The sequence below is a fragment of the Chlamydotis macqueenii genome, chromosome 2 (genome assembly GCF_036417535.1).
Source record: "Chlamydotis macqueenii isolate bChlMac1 chromosome 2, bChlMac1.mat, whole genome shotgun sequence".
In the NCBI taxonomy this organism is placed as follows: Eukaryota; Metazoa; Chordata; class Aves; order Otidiformes; family Otididae; genus Chlamydotis; species Chlamydotis macqueenii.
The window spans coordinates 108,877,603-108,889,714 of NC_141557.1; the positions used below are offsets into that span (position 1 = coordinate 108,877,603).

The following is a 12,112-nucleotide window of genomic DNA, read 5'->3' on the forward strand; positions in this document are numbered from 1 at the left end:
CCAGCACTGACCATAAAGTACAGCCAACAAAAGCAGAAAACGATGGACGCCTTTCCGTACCCGTACAACTAAATCGTGTGTTTTCAAAACAAAAGCCAGAACACCCCGTGTTTGGAAGCCGCGGGTTCCCAGCTGCTGGAGCTCGGCAGTTCACGCGAGGAGGGTGTTCGTGGGCGCCCACGGCCGGCCTCTCGGGGCGACCCTTCTCTCCGGCTGATCCCACAAAGCCCAAACCGACGCCTTCGTAGGGCAGGTCCGGCAGCGCCTCGCCTCAGCCCCGCTGCCCTCTCCGCCCCTCGGCGGGCGGCAGGAGGAGCCCAAGCCCCGAGATGGCGGCGGGGGGCGCGGCGAGGACAGGTGAGCGGGCCAGGGCGGGCGGGCGAGCGGCCGTGCCCTGCCAGTCGCCGGCCTCGCCGCCCGCGGGCAGGGCCGAGCCGGTCCGGGCGGCTCCGGGCGTGAGTCAGAGCGAGGGGCGGGGAGGCGCTGCCGCCTGTGCGAGCGAGCGCGGCTCCGCCGGGCGGAGGCGGGGGCAGCGTGTCCGGCCCAGACCCCTCCTCCCGCCTTCCTCCGCCCGCCCGCTCCCTCCTCCCTCCCTGCGCCGCTCTCCCGGGATCGCGGGGAGACGCCGCCGGGCCCGGGGCCTGGACCGCGCAGTGCCTATCCTCCCCCTCTCGCCGCCACCTTCGCCGCTCGGCCGCGGGTTAAATGTAGCCCGGCGCTCTGCGGGGGGCTGCAGCAAGATGGCGGGTAGGTAGCGCCCCCCCCGCCCGGCTCCCCCTCCCCCTTTCCGCACACGCCGCCTCCCCGGTGAGGCGCCAGCCCTCCTCTTCCCCCCTCCTTCCTCTCCCCCGCCCCGGCTTCGAAAGTGCTTCCCGCCGCTGTCCGGTTCGGAGCGCGGGGGGCTACGGGGTGAGGTCGGTTCGGGTCGGCGGGGAGACACCGGGGGGCGGCCCCACGGGCGGGCTGAGTCGGATCACGCGTGGCGGGAGCTGGCGGCGGGCCGGGCTGGTTGGCACATGTCGTGTTTCCCGCAGATCTGTCGCTGCTCCAGGAGGACCTGCAGGAGGAGATCGACGGATGTGAGTGGGGCCGGGGGTGGGGAAGGGGGTGCGGGGCGGCTGTCGGGCGAGGAAGTGGCTTCAGAGGGGAGCGCCCACGGTGCATTGTGGGAGGAGGAGGAGGAGGAAGGCGGCCGTACTCCGCGCTTCCCCGCGTACATGACCCGCACCCGGGCGCGCGTGGGGCAGGCCGGGCTCCGCCGGGCTCTCCCGCGGGGGAGCGGCGGCGGTTCGCAGCGGGGTGCGTTGGCCGGCGGGAAGCGCGCGCGGGGCGGGGTTGGGGAGGAGGCACGGGGGGGGGGGGGGGGGGGGAACGACGGTTTGCGGGGGTTCCGTTAACGGCCGCCCCGGTAACGGCTGCCGAGGGCGGGAGGCGGCACCGCCGGGAGGTGTGGCAGCTCCGCGGCCCGGTGAGGGGAGCCAGGCCGGGGCAATGGGGGACCCCTCCGGGGAGGAGAAACCCGCCGGCTCGGAGGCTGCAGAGTGTGGGTTGCTCGCTCCTTTTGTATCTATATATTTTTATTTTGTGTGTGTGTGTGTGTTTCCCTGCTCGCCCCAATCCCCTCCCCGGCCCCCTCTTCCCGACCCTGCTGGAGAGGTGTGGAAAAGAGTTTAATGTCAGGGTGCGAATTGCAGAACGTGGCTCTGGTGCAGAATTACTAACTCAGGGGTATGAAGCCTGGCTGGGCGGACTGTAAAATGTTAGCTCAGGTGAGAAGGCGTCTGTTGGTGATGTCAATTCTGAGGGAGCTTCTTGGAAGCAGAGGAGGATAAATTTTGGGCAGAAAGTGAAAATGGAGGCGGAGGCGGCTGGGAAGGCAGGCGTCTGCCTCGCAGTCTGCTGTGGGCGTGCGGACCCTTGTCGCTGTCTGAAGGTATTTTGTCTGACATGCAGTCTGCACAGCAGTCCGCTCACCGGGACTAGATTGCAGGTGAAAAGCCTTTCATTTTATGGCTTTAATTTTTAGAGGAGAGTTATCTTTACTTTTCGGAATTGTAACTGTTACATCTTCTTTTCCAGTTTTGTCATCTGACACTTAAAAGGCTTTTATTGTGCATCGCCTTGCACAAAGAGGGAGCCTTTCTGTAAGGCTTTATTTCATTTTTTTTCAATTCTGGTGGCTTGAAATTCAGATTGATAGCATAGCTGTTTGAAAACTTAGTGTGATTACAACAGGACTTTCTCAGAAGTGACACACTTTTCTTAAAAACAAAAAAAAAAAAGCGTGGTCTTAAATTTCCACTTAGATTGACTTTTCTCAACAAGAGTTGAAATAAGATATGAGTGTAGTCATTGGAGAGATGATTCTGAACCTGTGGGTTTCTGGTTATGGTCTTGTCTTTAAAAAACATAATATATGTGTGGAGATATGACTCAGTCCAGATGAAAGCATCTTGAAGGCAGGAGCCATAGAAATCTGAAAAATTGAAAGCTCGTTAAAAATTACTGAGGTTTTGATGGAAGTAGATAAAAGTGAATAGCTCAATACTTAGGCGTATTATTTTAAGAGAAAAAACAGCAGTCTGTATGAATCAGTGTGTGCTGTCTGGACATAGTTCAGTCACATGTTGTCTTATGGTTCTAAATTTGATGTGGTTTTGTTCTTGTGAGGTGGGTTTGAGCTAAGGAAAAATAATACAGACTAGACAGGCTGTACATATCTAGTCAAGAGCACTGTTTCTTGTGCAGTGGTATTTCTTTGAAATAACCATGTTTTGTACCCACATACAATAAGTCTTATGCAATTACGAAAGCATTCCCAATTGATGCATTGTTTGGGATTACATTTAATGGTTGCACATATGAAACAGACAATATAAAAAAAAAAAAAAGACAAAATGCCACAATTTTTGCCTGGCTGTGCCAAGCTTGAACCCCACCCTGCAGTACCTTTCTATTGTAAATATTTCAAATATACAGTTCTTCTGAGCCGTAGAGTTAGACACTAGTTTAGAGGTGTATTCCTGAAGTAGTAGTGCAATCATGAGAAACTGGAAGTGTTGGCAGCTTTTGTGCATGTGTGATTGTGCCAGCTGTGGTCTTGCTATTAAATGTGATAAGCAATAGTTAAGGACAAACAAGGGAAAAGACATGCAGGCATACCTGTAGTCCTGGTGGTGTAAATTAGGAGGAGAAATTAGATAAATGTAAAATGATATGAATAGTAAGAGAAGACTGAGATGGAATTGATTGTTTGGCTGTTTTGAAAAGTGAACTATGTAGTTTTCAATAAATCTTTGGGCTTTTAGTTGATCTGGTATCAAGCAATAGGAAAACATCTACGAAGTACGCTGTAGAAACCAGGAGTGATTAAGACTAGAGGCATGTGTACAAATCGGACATCTGAAGCTCAATCTCTGATTAGGTTTATGGTTTAGAACATTTCACCAGATTAGGCATTCCTTTGTAGCTCATCAGTGAGTCTAGGTTTTATTTTGAATCACAATTTTTTTTTTTTTAAAAAATGATAGCTTATGATGTGATTTACTATTTTCTAATACAGTAAAAGTACAAAAAAAAATTAAAGAATCATTAAGGTGACCTTTTATTGGTCATGTTCTAAAGCAGTAGAAGCAAGTCCTGGAGTCAAGCAAACAACAACGCCCAGTTGTTGCTAGAAGTAATGAACCAAGCATCTGTATCTTTTTAGATGTGCAGAGTTAGGAACAGCTGTTCTATGGTCATTGTCTTTAAGGTCTCTGGAATTAAGTGTTTTACTGTAAAGTTGGAGTTTAATTGGCAACTTGTACAACTATAGAAGTTATGCCTCCCCTCATTTATTGTGCCAACTCATTGGATGCTGATTAACCTAAAATATAAAACAGTAAATTATTATATCCTTGGAGAACTGTTTTAATAGTTACTTCTAAAAGAAAGTTTACCTTTTCCCAAAGAGAACTTGATAAATATTTAGGTTAAATGAAACATTCCTAGATTTCAACAGAGTGGTAAATCTGCTTTTGAAGTAGTGGGAGACCTTCAGAATATATGTTGTGGAAGGCATCTATTTAAAAATTGCCTTTTGTTTATTTGTTTAAGAGGTCTGAGATTAAACAGGAGCTTTTATAAGAAAGGCTTTTAGAGAGTGGTTGATAAACCAGCTGGATTGACTTTTAAATAATTAATTTCAGCTTTGGTTTGCGTTTCTATTTTGAAAGCTTCGTATTATTTTCTGCTCTTGGTTGCCTGGTAACCACTGGAAAGCTCCGATTCCACCCCCACCAGGTGAATGCATACTTTACATCTCATGATACATTACACAGATGATTGCTTTCAGTAGTTACATAGCTTAGCATGTAGTATTGCAGTACTTTAGCTAGTATTTTGCTTCTGTAGAGGTAGTTCCTGGTGTCAGAGGTTATGATAATAATTAAATAAATTCTGTTTTTTCTATGTTTAGCCAGTGGCTTTTCCTTGTTTGGTAGTTTGAGGTAAAAAAAAAAATAATAATCAGTGAATGTATCCTGACTGGACATACTGAAGGTTATAAAATAAATTTAATTCCTAAATGTAAGTTCTTATTGTGAAAGGCAACTTTATTATTGACTCTAACCCCCAAATAAGTAACATATCATTACATTTCATCTATGTGAGGGTGAACCTAGCAGGAATCCTTGCATGATGCCTGTTAAGGCAAAAAAAAAAAAACAAAACACCCCAAAACCCAGACTAAATCACCCTGAAGGCAATAGGGTGAAAATTCAAAGTGGAAGCCTGCAGAAGACTCCCCATCTCATCTGGCTGCTCTGAGGTGGAAAATTTAAGGTAGCAGTTCAATATCAGCTGGACAGTTACTCATAACACTATGCGGACTGTTGGCTTCCTTGATCTTTTGTCTGAAATCTTCCATGGTATATTAAAAGAAGTTAGGGTGAACTTGGCTTTTGTTCACATATTTGATTTGTGCATACAAAATCAAAACAGAATAATGTAACTGTATGAGCTAAGTATAGAACAGAAAAGAAAATAAGCAACAAAAATGTCTGAAAAACAAGCATGGAGTGTTGTAGAATTATATATTTCTGATGATAAATAAAGTGTTCTTTGTGACTCTTCCTAGACAGTTTGTATTCCACACCCGCTTCCCCCCAGAATGTTTCTGAAGATTGGACTGATCAATAAGATAGATGCACTCAAATGTACCATGCTACTGACTTCTTTCAGTTTGTCTACTGATGTGTGCAGGATGTACGTGTATTCTAAAAAATAGAGCCATCTGTAATTAGAATTCAGATTGTGAAAGATGATAGCTTTATTTAACCCAAGATTTTAATTGTGATTTAAATCAGGAGAGGGAAGACATTTTTATCTAATAACTGGTTTTAATACTGTTTTGCATTTGTGTTTTTTAAAAAGTTTATTATTGATAACTGTCAGCAGCATTTACATACAACGTTTGGACTTTCGATAGTGGCAAGTACTACATACCTGCTTTGGTGGTTATGTAGCTTAACATTCAGATTCTGAAGCTTTACCTTTTATCATGTTGAAAAATGATGAGTGATACCTTTTTCTGTACATTTAGTGTTCAGATGTTTTAACTAAAAATGCAGAAAATGGTACTTTAGTATCTATAGCATAGTTTAGACAGTTATAGTTTAGAACTGTTAAATGAGTTTTTATAGATACATATACATATACACACCTGTGTCTAAACTTGTTTTCCTTAGCATAAGAGTTTAACAGTAAGATTTAAAACTTAACGATTAACGATTAAAAACGATTTAAAACTTAACGATTTAAAACTTAACAGTTTTTACTGTTAGCAAATCTGTTGTTACTGGTTGGATTTTACCTGTGGATTAAACAATTCTAAAGATTGGGGGGGGGGGGGGGAAAGTAGCTATAATGTACCTGTGGTTTTAATATTCAGTTCTTTTCCACTGATTAAAAAGGGAGGACAGGTCTTTCTAGCATCTCCTCCCCCCAGGCTTCTCAACTGTGAGTGAACCAGTTATATAGCTGAGCTGAAGAAAATACTCTTTGTGCATTTGCAGGTGTCAAAAGCTGGTTATCTTTGATGATACGTTCTTGTTCCAGGTGATGAGCAAATCATCTGACATTAGCAGTGAGCTTGTGTTGGTTGAATACTTTTAATTAAATTATTGTGTTAGACTTTGGGTAGCGCACAAGTCTCTTCCCTAATTGCAATTTAATTTTTTTCTTTTAAGCTTTTTTTTTCTTTTTTTTTTTTTTCGTAGCACTTAAAGTCAAAAGGTTGGTGGGTTTTTTGTGGTGTGGGATTTTTTTTTTTTTTTGTGAATAAAATCAGTCTGTATTTCCCTGTGATGTCAAATCATAATTGCAGCTTGGTGCTGTGTTGCAATCCCTTGCAGTGATTTATGCTGGGATAACATACATTGAGTGTGTTATCCCGGCATATGGGATGTACACAGCTGTACACAGTAACATCAGAAGCTTTTGTATTGTGGTTCCTTTGTCCTTTTTCCACAGAACACAAACTAGCAAATTTTGTTATGCTGTTAGTTGTTATGCATGGACTGCAACTCAGGTCACTTCTTAGACTTAATTTCAGCTTTGAGTATAGCTAAATTTCCAACATAATGTTCAAATGCCATGTTGCAGTACTGACCTTTTGGTCCCATCAGAGATTTAGCTCTGGTGAAAGAGTGCTGAGATAGTTTGCCATTTCAGTAGTCTGCAGTCTTTAATGACTATCAGAAATTAATGGCAGAATTTCAGTTCTCTGGTGTGATTGAGATTCTGTTCCGTTGAGAATCTAATAACAGGTTTTTAATGCTAATAAAGCATACTTGTTAAGTCTGTTGTTCCCCCCAGAGATCAGGTTTTAATTCTCTTGACTCTTCAGTTCATTTCTTTGTCTTTTAATGTGGTGATGGACTCTCATAGAAACTGGGAGACTCAGGTGGATGGCTCTGTCCCCACAGAATTCTGATTTTAGCAGCCTCAGGTGGGTAACGGTTAGTGTCTTTTTCTCAAGCAACCTCTTAGGATCCTGGAGAGAAGCAGATGATGTGAAGAAAGAGTTGTGTTTGATTTCATATAGGCTAATGAACCTTCCTCATGCAGCTGCACGTGTTTTCTCTGTTACACCTACTGGAGGATTGAAGAAGAGGTAATTTTCTAGGCTTTCAGCTTCCCAAGGCCAGTAGCATCACTTCTGATGTGGAAATGTGCTTTTCACTAGTCACCTTTTATGTTCTTGTCTCTGGTAGGAATCCTCAGTTAAGGTTGACAGCTCCTCTTTTTTTTTTGGTTTTTTTTTTTTTTTTTTTTTTTAATTATTATTTTGTCTTTGTCTCCTGATTTATCTCCTAGGGTTTCAGATACTCTCCTTCCTTTCTCCCACTTGGAGGCGGGGGGGGAGGAGAAGGCATGAATGAGTCAGGAAAGAGATGGAAATTTTCAAAATCTTAAGCTTAAAATAGAGTGAAACCTTGGCGTGTGTGCAGTTGTTTCTGACTGCTGACCTATTGTGGAGGTGGCAGACCACAGCATGTTGAAGATAAAATGCCTCTCTTCCCTGTATGTGTCTTTTACTGCTGAGACTTTCCCTCTGTGTGGGCAGGAAGTTTACATTTTAAGAGTAGGAGCTGCAAGGGATTTCTTGTAACAGCAGCAGAACTGGATGAAAGGATAGCTGCTGCTTTGAGAGCTGGAGGAACAGTTCTGTCTTTGGAAGAGCGAGGCAGGGACAGCTGCCCCTAAAGGAACAGAGAACATCAGGGCTTCTCTGTCTGCTTTAGAAGGTATAGCATAAGAAGAATTAATGTGGCTTTTTCTTGGTTCGGGTGGGACGCTGTGGTTCTTCCTGGCAATAGGATGTTAAAATCCTGTCTAATGTATAGGTTGAACAAAGTATCAAAATGTGTTTGTGAACAGTGTTCATTCAGACCAGCAGAACAACTGCACTGAGAGTTGAGAGTACTGGTTTGGTTGGTTGTTTTGTTGTTGTTTTTTTCTTTTTTTTTTTACCATTTTTAAGATAAAGAAAAATGAAAGGCAAATAGTATAATAAAGATGCATTATTCTGTGATACAATTTCTGTAAAAGCTAGATGTATTAATGTATAAAAGTGATGTTCTATATGAGTGCTAATGCAGATTGGAATGTTTTTCTCTGATAAACAAGTCTGCTTAGATATTTTTTTTTGTCTTGTTGCCATAGTGCCTGAACGGTTCCCAAATAGAAGAGAGACCACCTTTTCCTTCCTCTCTAGCCTGCAGGAGGATTGGCTTGATTAGTCTGTAGGGATACTTGCTTGTGTAAGTTTGATTGTATGTATGCTTTATTAGAGGAAACTCTTATTTTAAATAACATTGAAATTAACACCCGTGGCTGCTCTTACTTTTTCTGAGTGAGTCCACTGCATTCTGTATGGCTCAATCTTCTCCCATAGACCAGTTTTCCCATCTGTGCTCAGTATAAAGTATAAAAGTGTGGAGAGTTGCAGAAGGAAGAATGGTGTGAAGACTTGCAGAAAGCATTTCCGCCTCTGAATGCTCAGGAAACACAAAGGTTTATCACACCAATAGTTTTGAATGCTGTCAAGCAACATCTCAAGAGCATTGTCTGGGGTTTAAGTGAAGAGAGGAGAAGTACAGTTAGGAATTTTGAAGTCATTTTTTGAAGTCATTTATGTTGCAAAGCCATGTTTTATAGATTGTGGATATACTAGTCATAAAACTTGCCTTCTCTGCAGTGTTTAGCCCAAGTAAGTGTATTTGAGTTACTGTGACTGAACCAGTCGAAGTAACTACACAGTGGAGCAACACATGATTCAAGTGGAGCAGCTGGGTTAATACCTGATGTATTGTAGCTCCTGGTCTCACATCAAAGCTAGCACAAGCCTTTGGAGCATTTGAGCTTCAACTGCTTGCTTTATATTTCTATCCCTTCCAGTTAGTCCAAGGTTAAGGCACATGTAGTTTGAACTTTTTGTGTTTATCAGATACCCAGTTAGGGGCAGGACTTGAGCATGGTCCCAAGCAGGGTGAACGCATGTGTCCTGTCATGGTAGGGTCAGGGAGAATATCTTGTTTGAAGATGGAGGTGGCATTCTTCTTGCAGTGCTACAAAATACTCAGTCATGGAGACAATCAAAAACCCCACAATCAGCAGTGCTCTGCAGAGATAGAGGATACCTTTCTTTGACTGCAAGGAACTTGTACAGGAGAAAAAAGTACCTTAGAGGAACTTCCTACTCGCACTAGATGACTTTTGCTTCACTCCAGCATCATTCTGTGATTCTTAACTGTATGGAGTTGTTTGGAAGGGGTAGAGAATTAAATAGCAGGGGACTTGAGTATCATGGTGATGGGTGTGACATACTCCCAACAGGAAATCGGCAGACAAAATATAAACTATTGATTGTTTTAACTGGTAGCTTGGATGTTATTTTCTTTGTTTTAATTTCCTCTGGACTAGTTGATGTTGCAGGTAGAAGGTACATTCCGCTGTTGTCCAAATAAATGACTAGTGAGCAATATGAGGTAGAACTATTCCTTTGTTTCAAAGCGAATCAAGATTTCAGTGCTGTTTGTATGTGCCTCAGAGATCAACTTGTCTGTAGATGCGCCTGTCCTTGTTGCTTAAAATATTTCATATTACCCCTTATTTCCTCTGATGCTTGATGAGAAATGCAACTCCTTTGGCATGCTTGATAGCTGTATTTTTTTTTTTTTAAGGTCTTTGCTAAATGAAAATATTTTCTTATTCTGTTATGTTTAGTCTAGTGAGTCTTTTAAGTTGGCTGTGCCATACTTGTGCTAAATGCTTCCCTCACCTCCCCCCACCCCGCTCCAAGCCTGTACTGAAGCTTTATTTTAAAGAGTTTGTTCTGAATGTGGTTCAAGCTGTTAGCAAGCTCTGCTGTGAAGGTGCTACATAGGGGCTTTGCATCAAAGCTGCTTTGCATTTCCCCCTTCTTATCTTCCTTGCTCCTACCTCTCTCCTCTTCCCTACCCCTAAACTCAGCCCTACCAAACTTGGAGTGCAGACAGGTGTGGTGACTTCACCATATTCATAAGAGGCTCAAGGTAGATAGTGCTCCATGTTTAAATGGGAAGGTTGAGGGAGAGACAGAGAAAGGGAAGCATGATTTTTATTTCTGCTAATATGGTGGACCTACGGGGATCCAAAGGCAGATGCCTTTTATACTTTAGTTCACCTCTTTTGTAAGTTTTCTGAGGAAAATCACACGCTGTTTGAACTTGCATTTTTGTCTGAAAACACTTGCAATATCAGGGTAATCTTGTGGCATCTGATTTGCATTCTCTGTATCATACTACAGCAGGAGAACAGAGATGATATGTTTTAAGTGTCTCTTGGAAGAGTCAGCTGCCACTTCTGACAGCGAGATCTGTGATCACCAGTGAGTGATACCTAGATCTGGCAGGCAAGATGGTGGAACTCAGCATTAGAAACAAATTTTGTAATATTTGTGTAACTGTCATCTAAGTAGTTCTTGGTTAATGTTACTGAAGTAGTACAGTAAATTTGTGGTAGCAAATGAAGCTGAAGTAGTGTGACTGGCGCTTTTGTCTGTGGTGTCACTGTGGAACCGGAGCTGGAATATGGTGCGTTGGGGGTAAGAGTAATGAATTCCTAACTGTGGACAAACATAGATGCTTAGCTTCCATGCTTATGCTGAGGTGGATTTCTCATTGCAGAACATCAAGATGCAAAATTATATTACTTATAGAAAATGAGATGGAAAGGAATGTGTTTACAATATTGGAGGGCTGAGAACACTACTTGTGTTCTGCAGAAATTGAAATGTAAGGTGAATTTATTCTTTCATAGCATAGAGAATGGTGGCTTAAAACAAAACTTGCTGCTATTATTCTGTGATTATAATATGAAATGTTTGGGCTTGTAGGACTACTATTTTTTCTTTACGATTAAACAGAAAAATAACTTGTTTGAACAACAGAATGGAACTAAGTCTCTTCTGCATATAAATGCTGTATTAACCTGAACATGCTTGTGTTAACAGCTGATATGGAGTGTAGCAAATAGCCTGTATTATAGTTGAATAAAAATTAGTTCATTTTACTAGACATTTCTGTAGTCACTGCCATAGAGACTTCTTAATAGATCTTGGAAACGCTTTGGGAATGCAGAAGATAAAATGAGGGAACTGCAATATTAGTTGGAAATCTTGAATCTTTAAAATTGTTTGTTGCTCAGCTTTGAGAAATTAAAATTGCTAATTTTTAGAATACATGTTGTCTTGTTGCTGAGTTTCCATGCCAAAATGAGGGAGGATATGTTTTTGCCATGGAGCCCATAGCAGATACAGAAGAGCAAAAAGAATACACATAGACCTTGCTACTGAACAGTCTATGGCAAATAGTTCATACTTTATTAAGTAAAAGAAAAATAGTAATTATCTTTTCAAACATGATCTTTGTAACTGTCTGTAAAAGGCATAATATGATCAAGATCTTTGTGAAAGATCCTATGAAGATGAGATATGCAGTAGAAAAATCAGCTCACTTGAAAAATGACCTATAGATTACAATTTTCTAGGAGCCTGAGTTTTAAATTGACTTTCCTGCTCCTTGCAGGGGGATTAGACTAGGAGACCTTTAATGGTCCCTTCCAACCCAAACTATTCTGTGATTCTGTTTTGTTGTTGTATGCTCAACAAAGCTCATCAATGGTTGACTAAGCACCTCTAATCGTAGTCTGACTCAGTAAGATTGCTGTATGGTCCATGTTAGTTAATAATTGTGGCAAGCAATTGTTCTATCTTTGCCATAAAACAGAGAACATAATAGAAACAGGATAACTTAAAGTGTGGAGTATTAATATATTCTTGGTACAGTATGGACCAGATGCAAGATAGACAAGCCTGAGCAACTTTTGCAAAAGAAACTGTCAAACAAGTGATCGGACAGGAAAATGAATGTATAGAGAGGAGGAGTTATTTGACTTGTGTCGTTCAACAGGTCAGTGATAGATATTGAAACAAAATCTAGTGCTTATCTTGTTATGCAACGCTGCCTTGTGTTTGGTGGTAGTAGTGTAGAGTTTTGAAGATATATTTGTGGGCTACTTAGTCTGG

At 42.3% G+C, this 12,112-nt stretch overlaps 1 protein-coding gene across 3 annotated transcripts in view; it reads left to right on the top strand.

Annotated features, from left to right (window-relative positions):
- The first annotated feature begins 599 nt into the window (after positions 1–599).
- Positions 600–12,112, top strand: part of PPP4R1 (protein phosphatase 4 regulatory subunit 1) — a 61,935-nt gene continuing 50,422 nt past the window's right edge. For 2 of the 3 annotated variants that reach the window (XM_086740628.1, XM_086740629.1), the window contains exons 1-2: positions 600–747; positions 1,035–1,079. In XM_086740628.1, the coding sequence (XP_086596754.1) occupies positions 741–747; positions 1,035–1,079 (52 nt within the window). In that variant the 5' untranslated portion in view covers positions 600–740. Of the gene's footprint in view, positions 748–1,034; positions 1,080–1,205; positions 1,300–12,112 lie in introns of those variants that run through there. The other variant, XM_086740627.1, reaches the window with a different exon arrangement.